The 22,378-nt window shown below is 35.0% G+C and overlaps 1 protein-coding gene, 1 long non-coding RNA gene and 1 pseudogene across 6 annotated transcripts in view; 2 read left to right on the top strand and 1 right to left on the bottom strand.

Annotated features, from left to right (window-relative positions):
- PTPN12 (protein tyrosine phosphatase non-receptor type 12) overlaps positions 1–22,378 on the bottom strand; it is a 104,106-nt gene that overhangs the window by 44,407 nt on the left and 37,321 nt on the right. Inside the window, exons 2-6 of one of the 2 annotated variants that reach the window (XM_047834847.1) lie at positions 18,123–18,231; positions 5,121–5,197; positions 2,289–2,384; positions 1,031–1,069; positions 105–176 (exon numbers count right to left, since the gene is read on the bottom strand). In XM_047834847.1, the coding sequence (XP_047690803.1) occupies positions 105–176; positions 1,031–1,069; positions 2,289–2,384; positions 5,121–5,197; positions 18,123–18,231 (393 nt within the window). Of the gene's footprint in view, positions 1–104; positions 177–1,030; positions 1,070–2,288; positions 2,385–5,120; positions 5,198–8,831; positions 9,891–18,122; positions 18,232–22,378 lie in introns of those variants that run through there. The other variant, XM_047834858.1, reaches the window with a different exon arrangement.
- The window catches only part of LOC125152700 (uncharacterized), a 154,116-nt gene that overhangs the window by 103,996 nt on the left and 27,742 nt on the right, over positions 1–22,378 (top strand). The gene's annotated exons all lie outside the window — the stretch shown is intronic.
- LOC125152689 (transcription factor BTF3-like) lies at positions 12,542–14,833 on the top strand (annotated as a pseudogene).

Below are 22,378 nucleotides of genomic sequence, written 5' to 3'. Positions count from 1 at the left end.
ATACTGAATGCTTGGCTTATGTAAAACGAGGTTCATTCCATATTATATTCTTCAGTCTAGCATCCCAAATTTCTGATTAAATATGTATATAAATAGGTACTTACACAAGAAATTTTAAATGGTGCAAATGTTATAGGTTCTTCTCCATACAAAGGCCAATAGCGTTCACATTTTTTCTGTTATTCGAACAAAAAGAAGTTAATCCATATGATAGAATTTTTCTTGAACTTTTACAAATATTTTGTGCCCGATTATTCAGCTTCTTGCCCTTCCCAGAAAACACAGAAACTGACATCAGATTAAAAAAAAGTTTACTTTAACTCATGTACCATATTAGTATAAGGAAAATTCAAATCACCACATAATTTGTTTTCTGAGTTTGATGTATGTGTCATAATTATAGAAGACCACACTTAAAAGTTTTACTTAATATTTACTCTCTGTAAATATATTAGCACTTCCAACATTCAAGTCTTTGGAATTGATGCTGGAGGGGATCACAATGGTTTTAAAACTAATTTCACTTGGACACAGTATAAAACACACCAATGTTGAAAACTTCATATTAAGAATTTTGTTCTCTTCTGAAGATAGTATGAACAAAACAAAAAAATGTAGTGGTATTATCTGACAGAAATCAGAAAATTCAAGCTATAACCTGATGATAATTAATACAAATTATTTTATTGAACTCATTTTCATTTGCTCAGTTTTATTCCTGTTTTAAATTATGTCTCTATTTCAGTCCATAAATAATATTCTACTTACAACACCATTAAACATCTGAAGACTAAGTAATAATATGGTATCTATTAAGTGTATCATGAAATGTAAAACTGTAAAAAAAAAAAGTTTATGTGCCTTTTAGAGATTATTATGTTCCTTGTATCAAATAAAACCAATAGCAGAACACAAAAAAGAATATCTACTTTAACTACTTAGAATATAATAAAGGGCCAGGAACATATATCCCTAGAAATGATGAAACGGACACTCCACAGTTATTTTAAGTGTTAACAGGTATACATACCCTTCCCATCTCAAATTCTCGACAGGCCATTACAATGATCTAAAAAGAAGTGGGGGATGGGACGAGATGAAGAATGTATCAGCTAAACACAATTTTACTTTTTTAAATAAAATACAAATTCCAAGAATTACCTTTTATTCCGAACAAAATTATACCTGGCCTGTCAAAATAAGTAGGTTTTTAAATTTTTTTTTTTAATGTTTATTTATCTTTGAGAGAGAGAGACAGAGCATGAGTAGGGGAGGGGCAGAGAGAGAGGGAGACACAAATCTGAAGCAGCCTCCAGGCTCTAAGCCGTCAGCACAGAGCCCAATGTGGGGCTCGAACCCATGGAGCATGAGATCATAACTTGAGCTGAAGTTGGGCATTTAACTGACTGAGCCACCCAGGCACCCATCAAAATTAAGTAGTTTTAACATTAAAAGTAGGCATTAAAGCAATGTTCAAAATCACGCCTTCTATTTTTTTTGGTTTTGAAGTTTGTTTATTTATGAGAGAAGGAGAGACAGATAGCACGAGTTGGGGAGGGGCAGAGAGAGAAGGAGACTCAGAATCTGAAGCAGGCTCCAGGCTCTGAGCTGTCAGCACAATGCCCAACATGAGGCTTGAACTCACAAACCATGAGATCATGACCTGAGCCAAAGTCAGATGCTTAACCGACTGAACCATCCAGGCGCCCCAAAATCACACCTTCCAAACAAGGGATAACTATATAGCAACAAATTAAATTGGCTTCAATTAGCATTATATATGAATTAAATTTTAGGACTTTTATAGATCTACCTCTGACTTGAAATTATATTAAAATATCACTTTTAGGGTATTTACTTACCCAACCAAAAAGCACCATGAAATATTTTAAATATATTTCATAAAATTATCTGAAGGTTTAATGCATTTAATACTGTCTTTAAACATAAATGTTATTGGATTTGCTTCCCCATCCCAACATTTGACAACGTTTCAAACATATGGCGAAGTTGAAATAATTTTACGGTAAATACTGTATAGCCACCCTTGTTAGTTGCTGACTTTAGAAAAGAAAGTATTATCACACTCTCTTCTTAAAATATTTTGACTAACTTGTCAGTGTTGAATGAGACATCCTAGACTTCAGTTTCTGTCTTTTTAGTAAACATTAGCAATAAGTAACATATCATTATGGCTAGAAGGTCTTCTCATTCCATATTCAGTAAAACATCTTATGTCATTACATGTAATACTTCTCAAAATAGATTATGAAAAGTAAATTACTTACTACAACATTGTACTCCCATATCATCCTCCAAAAATCTATTACTGTATTTGCTAACGGTCCTTGGGTTGCCACATACGCTTTTGGCCCATAAACACCCTAAAATGGTTAAAAGTAAATTTCATATTTATTATGGTTACCAAAAATATTTCCTTACCTAAATTTTAATGTTTAAGTTTTCTTAGTAATACTCCTCTTTTCACTGGAAGTATTTCCAAATAATTTTAGCACATAAAAGCATGACAAAATATATTCAATTCATTTCAGCTTTTTGTGAAGTACTATTTTTGTGTATGTATTAGACCTGGCACACAGAATTAATAATTAAACTGCTTTATGCTAATTTACAAATTATTATTTACCTGTCTCTTCAAAAAGTGCCTAATACCCCAATACATAGTCCATAAAGCTAACTGTACAGAAACATAAAAAGCATGCTTTGATTCTAAAAACAAGAGTAAAACTACCTAATAGTTCCTTCTTAGCCAGATTCGTCCATAGATACCTTCAATTATCTACTCAATTTAAAAGATTTATTGTGTGCCAATATATATATATCTAACAACAAACCTGGGAATATACCAAATAAAACAGTGGACTAAAATACTAAAGCAGCACATAGTTGAATCACATGATAAATCAGTGTTATTAAGTGGAATTAAAAACTACAACTTTTTTTGTTTTTAAATATTTTATATTTAAGTAACCTCTACACTCAACATGGGGTTGAAGTTACAACCCTGAGATCAAGAGTCAGATGCTCCACCGATTGAGCCAGCCAGGGGCCCTGAAAAGCTAGAACTTTTAACAAATGTCCTTACAAAACAGTATCAACATAACAACATCTGAAACAGCAAACCACCTACAGATTAGTTTTGGGTTTTGCCATAATTTTAATAAAACTAATTTTTGGGGGGGAAAAAAGTTTTTATTTTAAACCATGACAGTTTATTGTTGACACAGGTAATATTAATATTACCATATACCTCGTACCACCATAATATTTTGATCAACAAAATATTTTTTATATCTATAAATACCAAATATAAAATAAGTAATTATTATACTGTCATTCAAAAACAAAGAACAGCTAATGGAACAAAGTAGTCTTTTATTTAATCAAGTAGCATTTTGCATTTTTTTAAAGTTTATTTATTTTGAGGGGGGAGGGAGGGGCAGAGAGAGAATTCCAAGCAGGCTCCACCCTGTTAGCACAGAGCCCAACACAGGGCTCAAACTCATGAACACACCAAACTGTGAGATCATGACCCAAGCACCTCAAGTAGCAGTTTGCACTGGTCTATTGACAGCTATGTATGAACATGACTACTTTTCACCTAAGAGTATCTAAAAAAGGTTCTCTACATAGGATTGTATTTAATCTTTTTTAAATTTTATTTAAATCCAAGTTAGTTAACATATAGTGTAATAATGATTTCAGGAGTAGAATTTAGTGGTTCATCACTTACCTAACACCCTGTGCTAATCCCAACAAGTGCCCTCCTTAATACCCATCACCCATTTAGTCCATCCCCTCCAACCCTGATCCTCCACTAGCAACCCTCAGTTTGTTCTCTGTATTTAAGAGTCTAATGGTTTGCCTCCATCTCTATTTTTACAAGACTGTATTTAATCTTATATTCACTTGTATTGCCACTTGAAACAGAGACAGTTGCCAAAAGATTTTCATCTAAGTTTATATTCTGTAATTTTAAATCAGTATTACCCAGTAATTCTATCTAGCCCTGATAATTTATCCTAAGAAATGATTCAAAAGAATAACAATGTTCATTGCAATATTACCAACAAGAAAAATTGGAAACAACCTATATAGTCCAACAACAGGGAACAACCATGTATGTGCATTTCTGTACATTTGTGTACATAAACTTTGTCAAAGGGACAATGGAGAAGATGATTTAGTAACCGGTAAACTGTTTATAAGCTTTAAATGTAAAAAAAGAAACAAAATAGAAAACCATCTCAACTTTCATGAAACTGAGCAAAACTCCATGAGTAAGGTTAGAAGGAAATCACATATGGGAATGCAAGCTGATACAGCCACTCTAGAAAACAGTATGGGGGTTCCTCAAACAATTAAAAATAGAACTACCCTACGACCCAGCAATTACACTACTAGGTATTTATCCAAGGGGTTATAGGTATGCTGTTTCAAAGACACACATGCACCCCAATGTTTATAGCAGCGCTATTAACAATGCCAAAGTATGAAAGAGCCCAAATGTCCATCGATGGATGAATGGATAAAGATGCAGTGTGTGTATACACGTACAATGGAGTATTACTCGGCAATCAAAAAGAATGAAATCTTGCCATTTGTGACTATGTGGATGGAACTGGAGGGTATTACGCTAAGTGAAATGAGTCAGTCAGAGAAAACAAAAATCATATGACTTAACTCGTATGAGGACTTTAAGAGACAAAACCAATGAACATAAGGGAAGGGAAACAAAAATAATATAAAAACATGGAGGGGGACAAAACAGAAGAGACTCATAAATATGGAGAAGAAACTGAGGGTTAGTGGAGGGGTTGTGGGAGGGGGAATGGGCTAAATGGGTAAGGGGCACTAAGGAATCTACTCCTGAAATCATTGTTGCACTATATGCTAACTAATTTGGATGTAAATTTTAAAAAATAAAATTAAAAAAAAAGGAAATCACATAAAAGTGTGATTTTATTTTTATTCATTTTCTTCCTTTTTTTTTTTTTTTTTGCTCTTGGTATTTAGGAAATTTAAAAAAATTTTATAAAACTATTATGCAGGAAGACATTAAGTAGGGCAGAGAAACACCATTTGAAGTTAATACATACCTTAATAAAATTTGCATTGATATAGTCTGAATCTTGAGAAGGAGTCTTTAAAGTCAACTTAACTCGGCTGTGATCAACTACAAGGAAAAGAAAAAGGATTTCATAAATTATGTCCTGTTGGTAGACAGGTGTTTTCTAATAAACCACAAGTAAGATTAAATAAGTAATTCAAAATATTGTCTTTAAAAAACAATTAATGAAAATTGACTCTAGATACCAGCAGGGTAATTTCTAACATCATATTTATAGAAAATAAGTCTATAGTAACAAAAATATGATGATGTAAAGTTGTGTTTTAAAGCTGTAATCACAATAATCTCAGGAACTCTTTTAAAATACAAACTCCTGGGCATCATCCCACATTTGCTAGACAAGAGCCCAGGGTGAAGCCTCTGCAGTTTTTAACAAGCATTATGAGGTAGTCAACACTAACCAGTGATGTACAAGCTCATTTGCCAAAATTCTTATTAGGAAATGTAGCTTTCATATTTCACAAGAAATTATAAAAATTAATTAAATGAATTACGATGATGCATAAAAAGTGCTCAAGGGGTGCCTGGATGGCTCAGTTGGTTAAGCATCCGACTTCAGCTCAGGTCATGATCTCACAGTTCGTGGGTTCAAACCCAGCATTGGGCTCTGTGCTGACAGCTCAGAGCCTGGAGCCTGCTTTGGATTCTGTGTCTCCCTCTCTCTCTACCCCTCCCTCTCTCTCTCAAAAATAAAATAAAACCATCTTTAAAAAATTAAATAATAAATAAAGTGTTCAATAATGCAGTTGGCAATATTATTAAGTAATGCCAACTTAAGGTAAAAAACAGTTTACAATAAAGTTCAAAAGTGTAAACTTTATTACTTTTATAAAATTGTTATTTTATTTTTTATAATTTTTGAGAGAGTGAGCGCTATGAGCGGGACAGAGGGAGAGAGAGAGAATCTAAAGCAGGCTCCACACTCTGCCGAGCTAGACACAGGGCTCAATCCCACAACACTGGGATCATGACCTGAGCTGAAATCAAGAGTCAGACGCTCAACTGAGCTACCTAGGTGCCCCTGCAATTTTATTTTTTTATCTAATAAATTATTTATTTTTCATAATTTACATACAAGTTAGCACACAGTGCAACAAAGATTTCAGGAGTAGATTTTTTAGGCCCCTTACCCATTTAGCCCATCCCCCTCCCACAATCTTTCCAGCAACCCTGTTTGCTCAAGAGTCTTTTGTTTTGTCCCCCTCCTTTTTGTATTATTTTTGCTTTCCTTCCTTTATGTTCATCTGTTCTGTCTTAAAGTCCTCATATGAATGAAGTCATATAGTTTTTGTCCTTCTCTAATTTCACTTAGCATAATACCCTCCAGTTCTATCCACATAGTTGCAAATGGCAAGATTTCATTCTTTTTGATCACTGAGTCATACTCCATTGTATATATACATATATATATATATATATATATATATATATATGTATATATATACATACATACACACACACACACCCCCCACATCTTCTTTGTCCATTCATCCATCGATGAACATTTGGGTTCTTTCATACTTTGGCTATTGTTAATAGCGCTGCTATAAACATTGGGGTGCATGTGCGCCTTTAATCCCTTGGATAAATACCTAGTAGTGCAATTGCTAGGTCATAGGGTAGTTCTATTTTTAATTGTTTGAGGACCCTCCATACTGTTTTCCAGAGTGGCTACACCAGCTTGCATTCCCACCAGCAATGCAAAAGAGATCCTAAGAGATCCTCTTTCTCCACATCCTCGCCAACATCTGTTGTTGCCTGAGTTGTTAATGTTAGTCATTCTGATGGGTGTGAGGTTGTATCTCACTATGGTTTGATTTAAATTTCCCAGATGATGAGGGATGTTGAGCATTTTATCATGTGTCAGTTGGCCATCTAGATGTCTTCTTCGGAGAAGTGTCTGTTCATGTCTTTTGCCCATTTCTTCACTGGATTGTTTGTTTTTTGGGTGTTGAGTTTGATAAGTTCTTTATAAATTTTGGATACCAACCCTTTATCTGATATGTTGTTTGCAAATACATTCTCCCATTCCATTGGTTGCCTTTTAGTTTTGTTGATTGTTTCCTTCACTGTGCAGAAGCTCTTTATTGTGATGAGGTCCCAGTAGTTCATTTTTATTTTGGTTTCCCTGATCTCCAGAGACATGTTGAGTAAGAAGATGCTGTGGCCGAGGTCAAAGAGGTTTTTGCCTGCTTTCTCTCCTCTAGGATTTTGATAGCTTCCTGTCTTAGGTTTAAGTCTTTCATCCATTTTGAGTGCATTTTTGTATTTGGTGTAAGAAAGTGATCCAGTTAATTTTTCTGCATGTCGCTGTCCAGTTTTCCCAGCCCCATTTGCTGAAGAGATTGTCTTATTCCATTGGATATTCTTTCCTGCTTTGTCAAAGATTAGTTGGCCATACGTTTGTGGGTCCTTTTGTAGGTTCTGTATTCTGTTCCAGTGATCTGTTTGTTTTTGTGCTGCAATTTTATTTTTTAAATAAAATATGTATCTGATTTTTTTAAATGAGATTTAAGAAAAAAGTATAAAATAAATTATCCCCCATCCATAAAGTCCAGGTCTCTCCTTCCCCCATCCATAAAGTCCAGGTCTCTCCTTCCCAACAAAGACACTTCTAAGGTTCTTTTTTCCTTCCAAAAGTAATTTTTATGCATATACCTACATACTTAGAAAAACTATGCAAATGCATTCATAACATATACATGTTCTGTATCTCACTTTTCAGTTAATTGTATAACCTGGAACTCTTCCCAGAGCTAATACAGATCTATCTTGCTCAATGTTATATGAAATCCATTATAAATAGATATCTCATTATTTATTTAACCAGCTATACTACTGCTGGGCCATTTTTTCCTATTAGAAACACTACCACAATGAACTCACTGCTATAAGTGGTATAGGGTAAGTTTCTAACAGAAGAAAAAAACTTATCTTCTAAAAGGTATATACAGACTTAGACAATTCAGATGCTATATCTGAGAGTGACAGGATATTATACCTTTTAATAGTTAACTTCTAAAAAGTAAAAAACTCAGACTTGTATTTCTTGAACTATGCAAATGGTTGTACATTTTCATACAGTTATTGGTTATATTTCTTTTACCATAAATTCTTGTTTATATCCTCTGCACATTTTTATCTATGTCTATGTTTTCCTACTGATGTATATGAAAAATTGGTCTTTAGTACATGTAGTGCAAATAGTTTTGTTCTAGTTTGTGTTGATTCTTAAAAACTCTTTATTTAGAGGCGCCTGGGTGACTCAGTCTGTTGAAAGTCTGACTCTTGTTTTCAGCTCAAGTCATGATCCCAAGGTTGTGGGATCAAGCTCTGCTTCGAGCTCTACACTGGGCTCTGCATTGAGCATGGAGCCTGCTTAAGATTCTCTTTCCCTCTCTCTCTCTCCCTCCTTCTGCCCCTTACCCCAGCTCACATTCTCTCTTTTAAAAAAAACAAGCAAACAGCACCCTTTTTATTTAGAACTAATTTTAGAATTAAAGAAAAATTGCAAAAATAGTAGAGAAAATTCCTATATCCCTCGCTCAGCTTCCCTTAATGTTAATATCTTACATAACTATCAGTTATCAAAATCAGAAAATTAACACTGTCACACAACTAGTAATTAAACAACAGACTGCATACAAATTTCACCAATTAAAAACAATTTTTTTCTTACGAGGATCCCACATTTAGTTGTTACTTTTCCTTAGTTTCTTCCAATCTATAATAGTTCCTTTGACTAATTTTTTTCCTATGTTTGGAATGAGGTTTTGCATTTTGGTAAGAACACCAGAGAACAATGATGTGTCCTCAGTGAGAAGACACACCAAGGGGTTTATGATGTCCTTTACTTGTGATGTCCTATTACTTGTGATGTCAACCTTGGTTACTTGGTTAATAGGTGTCACCTGGTTGTCTCCACTATAAAGTTAATATCTTTCTGTTTGTAGCAATAAATATTTGGGGTGAGATACTTTGAGCCTATGAAATCCTAAAGTAGTAGGAATGCCTAATATTCATGAGTCTCTAGATTAGAAAGAACCACAACATGTAATATGTAAAATGCCACCATCACATTACAGTCCTTCCTAATCCAGAGACAATGAATATTAAAGGCAATTAAAATACTAAATGACAAATACAAAACTGGTAATAAGATATGAATAAGACTTCTTAACAAAACTCTTAAAAGTCAGCTAATGAATAACTACTTTGTCAATGACTCAAATTTTATCTATCAGTACTAAAAGCCCAGTTCTGCTGAGTTTATTAGTTTTTGGTGAAATCTTTGTAAATCTGTAGGAAGAAATATCTAAGACATACTAGCCTCCAATTCAAATTATTTCTCTCTTTTCTATGATTCCAGGAAAGAGAATATGTTTATCATTTCATTTGATGTTCTGATAAATATTCAGTAGTTTGAATAATGACAGTTAAGTAACTACACAACACTTCCTCTCCCCATGTCTGCCAGTAATGAGGGGTCCCAATTAATTACCCTTAATCATGTGGCATATTAGCCTCTAGTCAAAGTATCTCAAACATAGGATTTACAATAATTGGTTTACCACTGGATCCCCAGTAGATGTGTCTGGGGATTGTGAATCCAAATGACAACAGTGGCTCCCAAATAACAGTCAAAACTGGTTTCAGGCTGCTACATGCAAGCTGGTAATTTTTTTTAGATATTCTATAATGGAAAACTTTATGCATATACAGAAAAATAATGGTATAATGAATCCCCATATAGCAATTACCAAGTAATTAAGAAATTATTAATAATTTCAACATTTTTTAAAGTTTTTACTTAAATTCCAGTTAGTTAACACACAGTGTAATATTAAATAATTTCAGCACTTGGCACGCCTGGGTGGCTCAGTCAAGTGTCCAACTACTGATTTTGCCTCAGGTCATGATCTCACAGTTCGTGAGTTTGAGCCCCACATCGGACTCTGTGCTAACAGTGCAAAGCCTGCTTGGGCTTCTTTCTCTCTCTCCCTCTCTTTCGGTGCCCCTCCCGCTCTCTCAAAATAAAATCAACTTAAGAAACAAACAAACAAATAATCTCAACACTTTGCCGAACTTATTTCATCTATCTCTAGTCATATAACATTTAGGGGCTAGGGAAAGTTAATTAAAATACAAAATTTCTAAGTACCATATTCTTCAGTAAGTTTGATTCAGTAAGTTCAAGATGGGGCAGAAAAATGGCTTAGTCTAAAGCACAAGCAAATTTTGTTGTCAGTGCTTTATACTACACAATCATAGGATATTACTGCCAATTTTAAAAATCAACAGGGGCTCCTGGGTGGCTCAGTCAGTTGAGTGCCCAACTTCGGCTCAGGTCATGATCTCACGGTCCGTGAGTTCGAGCCCCGCATCGGGCTCTGTGCTGTCAGTTCAGAGCCTGGAGCTTGCTTCAGATTCTGTGTCTCCCTCTCTCTCTGCCCCACCCACACACACGCTCTGTATCTATCAAAAAGTGAATAAACGTTAAAAAAAAAATCAACATTAGGTTGGTTAGATAACGTGTCATCACGTTGGTGCTTCAATTCTTCACTGGTTCACTGGTGCTCCCAGTAAGTATAAACATATATAGAACTTAAAGAATATTAAAGAAATGAAAACAAGCAATCCTCTCCATGTTTTTGTTTTGTTTTGTTTTTTGCTGACTGCCACTACAATCTCCCAACAATCCAATTCCAAACAGATAAAACCAAGATTGGCCACACAGTAGACTCTTCAAGCAGCAACTTTTTTTTTTTTTTTTGGTCAAACAAACATCAACAACCTGTGGCAACAAAAAGAAAAGTATTTGAATATTGTTACCTCCAAAGAAACTGAAATTTCCCACTGGCTAAATATTATGTCTCAGGAGAAAAAAAATAATCTTAATAATTAACATTACAATACACATAGTATACTGATCCATTACTTGTAAAAACAGCTAGCAGCTCGGTTTTAGCCCTCTCAGCAGACAAAGCACAGATCATTCTTGACACAAGAGTATCTAGATATTTCTTAACTCTGAAATTGGCCTCAGTATTTTTTTTTTAACGTTTATTCATTTTTGAGACAGAGAGAGACAGAGCATGAATGGGGGAAGGTCAGAGAGAGAGGGAGACACAGAATCTGAAACAGGCTCCAGGCTCTGAGCTGTCAGCACAGACCCCGACGCGGGGCTCGAACTCACGGACCGCGAGATCATGACCTGAGCCGAAGCTGGACGCCCAACCGACTGAGCCACCCAGGCGCCCCTGGCCTCAGTATTCTAGTATAAAATAAGCCAAATCTCCAAGACAGCTCCAGAAAAACCTACATAAACTTCGGACAATAATGATACTACTTTTAATGGATCACAGGCAAAAATGTCTGCTCTTCCCACTTCAAGTCAACATTGTATTAGAGGTTCTAACTAATAAAATAAAGCAAAAGACACATTCAGATAAGAAAGGAAGTAGTAAAACTGTCATTATTTGCAGATAAAATGACTCAGTATGTGAAAAATCCTAAAGGATCCACAAAAAATTACTAAACTAATAAATGAGCTCAGGAAGGTCACTGGATTAAAAAAGAATCAATACATGAATAGAAACTAGATTTCTATGTGCTAATAATAAAGAACTTGAAAATATTTCATTCAGATAGAAGAATTTATTTTTTTATTTTATTTTTTTTTTAACGTTTATTTATTTTTGGGACAGAGAGAGACAGAGCATGAACGGGGGAGGGGCAGAGAGAGAGGGAGACACAGAATCGGAAACAGGCTCCAGGCTCTGAGCCATCAGCCCAGAGCCGACGCGGGGCTCGAACTCCCGGACCGCGAGATCGTGACCTGGCTGAAGTCGGACGCTTAACCGACTGCGCCACCCAGGCGCCCCTTGATAGAATTTAAAGAGTAAATACAAGGCTTATACACTGAAAACCGTAAAACATTGCGGAGAGAAATTAAAGATCTAAATAAATGGAGAGAGACATTTCATGTTCATAGATTGGAAGAATCATTATGGTTTAAAATGGCAATTCTCCCCCCAAAGTGCTCTACAGATTCAATGCAACCCTTATCAAAAGCCTATTAGGATTTTTTGCAGAAATTGACAAGCTGATCTTACAATTTATATGTAAGAACTAAAAAAGAACCAAACAAATTTTAAAAAGTAAGAACATGGCTGGAGGACTTCTTGCTTTTAAAACTTACTACACAATGGGGCGCCTGGGTGGCTCAGTCGGTTGAGCGTCCGACTTTGCTCAGGTCACGATCTCACGGTCCGTGAGTTCGAGCCCCGCATCAGGCTCTGTGCTGACAGCTCAGAGCCTGGAGCCTGCTTCAGATTCTGTGTCTCCCTCTCTCTCTGGCCCTCCCCCCGTTCATACTCTGTCTCTCTCTGTCTCAAAAATAAATAAATGTTAAAAAAAAAAAAATTTAAAAACTTACTACACAAAGCTACTGTAATGAAGACAGTATGACACTGGCTTAAAAATAAGACACTGTAGGTGTGTGTGCACCTGATCTCAGCTGGTCTGCCTGAGACCCCCTGAGCACCAATCCTTTAGGCCATTTTTCATTTTTTTTTTCATTTCATTTTTCATTTACACCTGCGCAGTACCATTTCTGCTCCAACAAGGTTAAAGAAACTATCATGAATCAGGAGAAACTCACCAAACTGCAAGCACAAGTGCACATTGGTGGGAAAGGAACTGCTTGCTGAAAGAAGGTAGTTCATAGAATGACTACAGCAGATGATAAAAATTTCAGTTCTCCTTATAGAAATTAGAGGTAAAAAATATCTCTGGTACTGAAGAAGTGGCTATGTTCACAATCCAAGGAAGAATGATCCACTTTAACAACCCTCAAGTTCAGGCATCTCTGGCAGCAAACACTTTCACCATTACAAGCCATACTGAGACAAAGCAGCTGACAGAAATGCTACTATCTTAAAACAACTTGGTGCAGACAGTCTGACTAGTTTAGGGAGACTGGCTGAAGTTCTGCCCAAACAATCCGTGGATGGGAAACGACTGCTTGCTACCGGAGACGATGATGATGATGAGGTTCCAGATCTTGTGGAGAATTTTGATGAAGCTTCCAAGAATGAAGCAGACTGGATTGAGTCAACTTCTGAAGAAGATAAAACTTGAAGAAGTTACTGGGAGCTGGTATTTTATATTATGACTGCCTTTTAAAATTGTGTTCATAGAGCTGATAAAATCTAGATCTGTAATATTTTTAAGCCCAGGCCCCTTGGACACTACAGCTCTTTTCAGTTTTTGCTTATACACAATTCATTCTTTGCAGCTAATTAAGCTGAAGAAGCCTGGAAATAAAGTTTGAAACAAGGTTAATAAAGTTCTTTACCTACTGTTAAAGAAAGAAAGAAAGAAAGAAAGAAAGAAAGAAAGAAAGAAAGAAAATGAAAAAGGGAAACCATGTAGTAGAATTAAGGATCCAGGAAAAAAAAAACCTTGTATTTATGCTCCAGTGATTTCCAACAAAGATACCAAGGCAATTCAGTGGAGAAGAAGATAGTCTTTTTCAACAATTGGTACAAGAACAATCTTACATACACAGATTATTTCAGATGATTAACTGAAAATGGATTATAGACCTGAATGTTAAAGCTAAAGCTACAATACTTCTAGAAGAAAAATTTTAAAAAACAAAAAAAATCTTTGTGACCTTGACTTAGGCAGAATTCTTACTCAGAGTATCAAAAGCATGATCCATAAAACTGATAGGTTGGACTTCAACAAAATTAAAGGCTTGCATACCTTAAAAGACACCTTAAGAAAATGAAAAGACAAGCCATAAACTGGGGGAAAAATGAATAAAGACCTGTATTTAGAACAACAGCTAAAGAACTGAAACAACTCAAGAAAATAAAATCAAATCTAACAAAAGGACAAATGATTTGAAAAGACTTTTCATCAGAGGATATATTAGTGGCTAATAGAACATGAAAAGATGTTCAGTTAGTCATTAGGGAAATGCAAGTCAGAACCACAATGAGATACCTCTACACACCCAACTAGAATAACTGTAATCAAAAAGACTGACAATAAAAAGGAATGTGGAGAAACTGGAATGCTCATATATTGCTGGTGGGAAAATAAAATGGTACACAGATACTTTAAACAGTTTAGCAGTTTCTTATAAAGTTAAACACAAGCTACCATAGATCTAGAAATTCCATTCCTGGGTATCTACCCAAAAGAGAGCCATGTGTCCACACAAAGATTTGTATGGAAATGTTCATGGTAGGATTATTCATAATGTTCATCAACTGGTGAATGGATAAACAATATGTGATATACCCATACAATGAAATATTACTGACTAAAAAGGAATGAACTCATATATGCTACAACACAGATGAATCTCAAAAACATGCTTAGGAAAATCTAGAGACAGAAAGCATTAGTGGTGGCCTGGGGCTAAAGACTGAAAAATGGCCTAAATGATTATTTTAGGTTGATGGAAATGCTCTAAAACTTTACTATGTTGATGACTCTATAAATTTACTAAAAATAACTGAATTGTATATTTAAAGTGGGTAAATTTTATGGTATGTAAATTATACCTCAATAAAGCTATTTAAAAAAATACTGGTATCCAAACACTGAACATGCTAAACATACAAAGGAAATTGACAACTTACATTATTTTTATGACAGCAAGTAAATATACATCTCTAAGTACAATTGCTTTTAATAACATTTTCCAAATTAAAATGACTAGAAATTTATTGGAAACTGACTTATCAATCCTTCAATAATTTAAAAGGAAAAAAAGACACTGCTAGTTTGACTATATAGCACAATGAATAAGAGCTCAGGATCCAGAGCAAGGTGTCTCAACCTCAGCACCCCTGACATTTTGGCCTTGAATAATTCTTTGCTGTGGAGAGGGTGTAGCCTCTGTGTTATATAGGATGCAGGAGCATCCTTAGCCTCTACCCACTAGATGACAGTAGCAGCATGCCCATTCTGTATCCCAGTTGTGACAACCAAAATGTTTCCAGACTTGCTAAATGTCTCTTTTAGGGGCAAAATCACCCTAGTGGAGAACCAGTGCTCTGAATATAAATTCTCATTGACTCTGTTAGCTGTGTCACAAGCTATTTAATCTATGTCTCGGTTTCCCATCTGCAAAGTGGCACATAATACCTACACCTCAAAGTTTTGTGATTATGGCAAATAATACATTTACTACAGAAACTGACAATACAAATCAGGGTTTCTATTTTTTAAGAGGGGCAATTTAGAAGCACACCAGTGAACTTCCCCTGCTACCTCTATTTAAAATTGTAAAGCTTTCTATTCTCAGTTTCCTCTACATGCCTAATCCCCACTGTATTATCCTCAATACCACTAATCACCATATGACAGATCATGTATGTTATTTGTATTCACTGTACATTACCTTAACTAGAATATAAACACCACAAGGGCAGGGATTATTGCCAGTTTGTTTTCTACTGAATCTCCAGCATATAGTATATGCTCAAATTTTTTTGTGGAATGAATGAATAAAATATAACTTAAGAAAATAGAAACCTAGAGCTGTTTAAGACTCATTTGCCCAGATGACAGAAAAAGAAAGAAGAGAAAATGTGTGTTTTTAAAAGAATGTGCATTGGGACTCCTGGGTGGCTCAGTTGGTTAAGCATCTGATTTCGGCTCAGACTATGATCTTGCAGTTCGTGAGTTCAAGCCCCACATCAGGAGCTCGAGCCCGCTTCAAGGGAGCTTGAACCCTGCTTCAGGCTCTGCATTCTCTCTCCCTCTCTCTCTGCCCCTTGCTCACTCTCCCAAAAATAAATAAATAAAATAGCATTTATTTTATTTATTATGAGAGAGAGAGAGAATGTGCATTAATTCCAGAGTACATTAAGAGTATCTCAAGGGGTACCTGAATGGCTCAGTCAGTTAAACATCTGACTTCGGCTCAGGTCATGATCTCATGGTTCGTGGGTTCGAGCCCCATGTTGGGCTCTGTGCTGACAGCTCAGAACCTGGAGCTTGCTTTGGATTCTGTGTCTCCCTCTCTCTCTCTGCCCCTCCGCTGCTCATGCTCTGTCTCTCAAAAATAAACAAACATTAAAAATTTTTAAAAAAAAGTATCTCGAGATTTGGGTACCTGGGGTGGCTCAGTCGGGTTAAGCGTCTGACTCTGGATTTTGGCTCTGGTCATGATCTAAAGGTTCATGGGATCGTGCCCTGCATTGGGCTCTGTGCTGGCAGCTTGGGATTCTCTCTCTCCCTCTCTCTGCCCCTACCCTGCTCGCACTCTCTTTCTCTGTCTCAACAGAAAAAAAAAAAGAGTACCTCGAGATTATCCTGCTTAATAAAAACTATCCAGAAACCCATACCATCCACCATTCTGAGGAAGACTGGTAAGAAAGTACAGTGTATTTTCAAAAAGCTTAATGAGTAGTTACTATGTGCTAGGTACAGTCCTAAGCATTTTAACATGTATTAACTTATCTAATGATCAAAATAATCATAAAAAGGATTATAATCTTTATCTCTATTTTGTAGATGCGGGGAAAAAGGCACAAAGAGGAGGAGTCCAAAGTCATATATTTTAAAAATTCTTTTAAAGTTTATTTATTTTGAGAGAGATAGAGACAGTGTGAATGAGGAGGGGCAGAGACAGAGGGAGAGAGAGAGAGAATCCCAAGCAGGCTTTGCACTGCCAGTGCAGTCTGACGCGGGGCTCAAACCCACAAAACTGAGATCATGACCTGAGTCGAAACCAAGAGTCGGACGCTAAACCGACTGAGCCACCCAGGCGCCCCCAAAGTCATATAAATAGCAGGTGGTAGAAGCAAGATTTGAACTTCAGAGTCAAAACTCTTCACCATTATACTATGTAAACTTGCCACTTAGTAATTCTGCTAATACTGGCCACCCACAGATCCCACAGCTGAGAATACAGTTGAACAACAACAAGAAAAAGATGAAGGATTAAATGTATGCAGAGAACACAGTGAGAAAGAGAGGGAAGTGGACAAGAGAGGGAAGAGGTCATTTGAAAGAAAGAGATCACGGAAGAAGAAAATTTCAGAAATAGGGACTAGTCAATGGCATCAAAATAGTTAACAGAAAGGGGTAAACACTGAAGAAAGTCACCAAATCCAGCATGAAGAAAATCACTGGAAATTTTTTCAAAGACATTTTAGAGAGAACAAGCTTAAAAAAAAAACAAAAACAAATTTTTCAAGTATATCTCAATAAGGCTGGAGAAAACAATGAATTAGAGTTGAGGGAATGGTGTCATGGAATGGAGATGTTTTAAGACAGTTGAAGGGAAAGAAAAAGACTGGTGGCAGCTTTAAGGGACAGCATGCATGATGTAAAGTTTTTATTCTGTAAAACAGGACACATGGAAGTATGCATGCTTTTAGAGTTAAAGGTATTCTGCCAAAAACCATGCTATTTAAGAATACAGTTACATTATTATAATATAATGCTATCAGTCTAAGGTATACTCTCAGAGATACATATTTAGACTACTGAGTACAGCAGACATGCAGGCATGAACCACCTTATGGTTCACTTTTTCATGCATAATTAATGTTCTGATTGTGAACAGGCAATAGATAAGAGTTAATATTTTTGGCATTTTATAAAACTTATTCCATTATACTTACTGAATTATCTATTTTATTTTAACAAAAGAACTTCTTTGAACAGGAGTCCACAAAAGATATTCTTACTTGGATTTTTTTTTTTTTGTATTTAAAAGTAAGTATCAGAATAAAGAAAAGAAAAAAAAAGCAAACAACAAAAACTACTTTCAGAAGGAAGAACAAGAAGCACAATCACAAATTATTATCTTATAGTGTACCTTACAAAAGAGGTACTAACTCCTTAACAATCAAACTCATTAGGAAGAATAAAACTAGTTTAGGATAGAAACTTATTAACATTTCCATTTGTTCTATGAAGGGCATTTCAAACTTACATGGCAGTATGTCCTTATATCTGTTCTTTTTAACATTTTCTTCTTTTTCTCCAGTGGCTGTAGGATAAATCTTTTCTGTTCTATATTTGGTAGACAATCTTCTTAATCGCTTAAAATACAAACAAAAAAATTTAAGTTTATACAAACGTTAATACTTTCAAAATTTTAATGATTTACAAATAGCTCTTTATTGAATTTTGCTAACCCCAATTCCTTATAACTCACTTTCCTATTTTTCCAAGCTCACAGTATTTCCCTCTCTCTTAATAATTAACCCTAAGGATAATTGTTTTTTACCCTAAGTGCAAACATAAAATTAATATTCCAAATAGCACTCAAAGGGGACACTAAAATAAAAGTAAGAAATTTGTTTAAAGACATCATTAATAAGCTAAGTCAGAATATTTAACTCAGTCCTTAACTTACTCAAGTAATTTTAGTGTTTAACTATGGGTCCCTAAAACCAAGTAAATAATGCGTAAAAGATTACGTACAAGTTTCTTTATTCCTTCCCTCAATAAACCTTGGGCACCCATGATGTGCCAGGCTCCTTCCAAGGCATAAGCTAATAATTACTTATAAGACACTACAAAACAAAGTTCTTTCATATTGAATTGGAAATGTCTAACAAAGACCAATTCTGCTTATTCACTGCATTACAGAAGTGGTTTGTGAGTTAGTGACAAATTCTTACCACATATGGCAGTAGGGATGTTCTTTGGGCTGGAATATTTCTGCGTGTCAGTAATACACTTCCTGCTTTCAGAAGCACTGAAAGTCAGCATTGTGAATTGTTTAAATTCACTACTCAACTACATTGCTGAAATTTAATTTCAAAGGAGCCTACTTTCTTCCAGGCTTAAAGACATATTGAAGGCATTTTGGTTTTACTATTCAACAAATTATTGAATACAAATGAAATGAACAAAGTCTGGTAACATTTAACTTTTTCACCATTTTACTTTTACAACTTGTGATGCTGATATTTAAGCAGTGAAACATTTTTTTTAAATCACAGACAGATTATACATAGAATAGTGAGTCTTCTGTTTCTTTGAAAAACCACTAAACTTTATCATGACAATTCTTAGAGACCTAAATCAGGAATACACATTTTTTTCAGTAAGATGAAAAGACTTATTAGAATCCTGTTCTGCACTGGCACAATGCTGAAGTTAAATTCCCCACATTTATGATGCTATGTTCTATGGTAATAAAGTTCTCGAAGTAGGATAGGGGAAAAATTATATTTGAAAGTAAATGGGCTGTTGGTGAGGATGTGGGAAAACCAGAACTTTAATACAATGCTGGCAGAAGAAAACATTAACACAACCCCTAACGAGGGTAATTTGGCAATTTTAAATACATATATCCCCTTAACCCAGGAATTGTACTTCTTAAAATCCACCTGCACAGGTGAAATGATATATCATGCACAAAGTTATTTATTGCAGCATTGTTTAAAACAGCAAAGGACTACAAACAATCAAAAAAGTCTATAAATAGAAGACTAAATAGATTCATTTCATTTATACAAGTAAATATGATAATGACTGAAAACCAATAAGAAAGTTCTTTATATATAGTGATATGGAAATACTTCAAAATACATATTAAGTGTAAAAAGCATGGAACACTACAGTGTATATAATATACTACTGTTGGTGTTAAGAATAAAAATATTATTTGCATTTCTTTGTACATGTGCATAAAATATCTCTAGAAGAGAAACTATTAACAAGGTTGTTGTCTATGGAGAAGAAAAATGAATAGCTATAGGAAACGGATGAGAAAGAAACTACTATATGCCATTTCATACTTATTAGATTATATAAATGTATTGCCTATTCAAAAAATTAAATGTTAAGGGGTGCCTGGTTGGCTCAGTCAGAGGAACATGAGACTTTTGATCTCAGGGTCATCAGTTCAAGCTTCATGTTGGGTGTAGAGATTACTTAAGTAAATAAAACTTAAAAAAATAAAAATAAATGCTACAAAAATTAAAGGAAAATAGAAAAGATTGCTCATGATTTTCTTAATCCACATTAACAAAGATCTTCCCAGTTATGCACATATATAGACTCTATAATTTTTTTGTTCAAAGATTTTAATTTTGTTATTTATAGTATCTTAATACATTCCAAAATATTGTATGTGAATGTGACCTACAGAAGGATATCAATCTAAATATTTGCAGAAACACCAGGGGAAAAGGAATGTAACTTAGGTAATAAACATATAGAACTACAAAGAAAAGGAGGAGGGGATGTATTTAATTATAAAATATAAATACACTTCTGGAATATCTGCTGCAATCACTCCAAGCATTTCTTTTTTCATATGATGAATTATTTTATTGAGAAATGGGCAAAATAAAGATTTTATGTGAAATGACTTCCTTTTTCATATAATAAAACTTAACACTTTTGTGTACAAATAAGTATCTCATTGGAGTCTGAATTTTTATATGTCCAGTTTTCTTGAAGCCTAGCACAGCATGGAATGCTTTCTACTTCAAGCTTCCCATGAAGAATGTTCTATTAAAATAAGCCTACAGAAGTAGTGTACTTAAAAAGTTTCATACACATCAGAAATACTCATCTCTGGTGTAGTATAAATAAAACAAAGATGATCTGTTAAACATAAAAACTTTGTACATTAAAAAAAAAAAATCAACATCAAAAAAATTCTACCCAAATGTATCAAAAAGGTATCAAGGCGCCTGGGTGGCTCAGTTGGTTAAGCGTCCAACTTAGGCTAGGTCATGATCTCACAGTTCATGGGTTCTCACAGTTCATGTGCTGACAGCTCAGAGCCTGGAGCCTGCTTTGGATTCCGTGTGTGTGTGTGTCTCTTTCTTCCCCTTCCCTGCTCGCGCTCTGTATTCCTCTCTCTCAAAAATAAATAAACATTAAAAAAAAAGTTAATATGAGGATAATACCCACACTCAGAAAACAAGCCTCCAAATCTTATCCATCTTTTTTTTTTTTTTAATTTTTTTTTTTTCAACATTTATTTATTTTTGGGACAGAGAGAGACAGAGCATGAACGGGGGAGGGGCAGAGAGAGAGGGAGACACAGAATCGGAAACAGGCTCCAGGCTCTGAGCCATCAGCCCAGAGCCTGACGCGGGGCTCGAACTCACGGGCCGCGAGATTGTGACCTGGCTGAAGTCGGACGCTTAACCGACTGCGCCACCCAGGCGCCCCTCTTATCCATCTTTTAAGTCCTGGCTCCATCAAAGTTTTTTATGTCTCTCGTGCAAAAATAATCTTTCCCTTCTGAGTTCTGTTTAGACTTTACACACATTCTTAAAACACCACTTCCTTCTCTTTATGATAAATATATAAAAAGAATACACTTTACTTCCCCTACTAAACTGTAAGCTCTGTGAGTACAAGATTATAGTCACATTGATATTTAAGGCCTTGCACCCCTAGAACATATTAAATGCTTACATGTTAAATTAAATTTAGAATAAGATTTGAATGCTGGCCTAGACAAAAAATTTTGTTCTTTTAATATATCATAATTAACATCCAAATAGTGCTTGAAGTAGAGATAGCACCAAACCTCATTTAACTACATGAAATGGAAGTATCTACACATGCAATTTCATTTTAACTTCCTGACCACCAATTCCATTTTCTCTAAGTGAAATTAATTACTAGGAAATTAATTAATTGAGAAACATGTTGTAAATACTAAGGCATCTTATTCGTAAGTAGAGTGCATGTGACAGACTGTGTGAAAATAGCATTAAGGAAAACACTAATAAAATAATTCATTTATTAAGCTTAACAATTATTTAATATAATCCTAAAGCAAGAAAGTACTTTCAATCATTGACTATCCTAATTGGGCAAAAATATAGCTAACTGGCATATTTACATAGGCTTATAAATACCAAACCTTGTGTCATATTTTCTTTTCTTTATGCAAACAAAACTAAAGGCCTTTAAGAAAGATTTCCAATTGTCTATCCTTAAACATCTTGAAAAAGTCACAAAATAAATTCTTTTAAATAATTTCTTATCTCAGAATTACTGTCCTAAAAGGCATATCTGATCATTTAAATTTTAGTCCCTCACTTAAAAATCCTCCAGTGGGTCTATTAGCTCCAAGAGAAACTACCAATTCCTTTTTTTAATTATAACACATTTTGAATGCTGCCTGTCCAGTTTCCTAGCTTCTTTTTATAACACTCTCTTACTTAGAGTTTGATGCTTCAGCCACATAGAATCACCACCACCGTT

This window comes from Prionailurus viverrinus, chromosome A2, assembly GCF_022837055.1.
Source record: "Prionailurus viverrinus isolate Anna chromosome A2, UM_Priviv_1.0, whole genome shotgun sequence".
In the NCBI taxonomy this organism is placed as follows: Eukaryota; Metazoa; Chordata; class Mammalia; order Carnivora; family Felidae; genus Prionailurus; species Prionailurus viverrinus.
The sequence above is the reverse complement of the archived record's forward strand: the minus strand, read 5'-3'. Positions and strand labels throughout refer to the sequence as shown.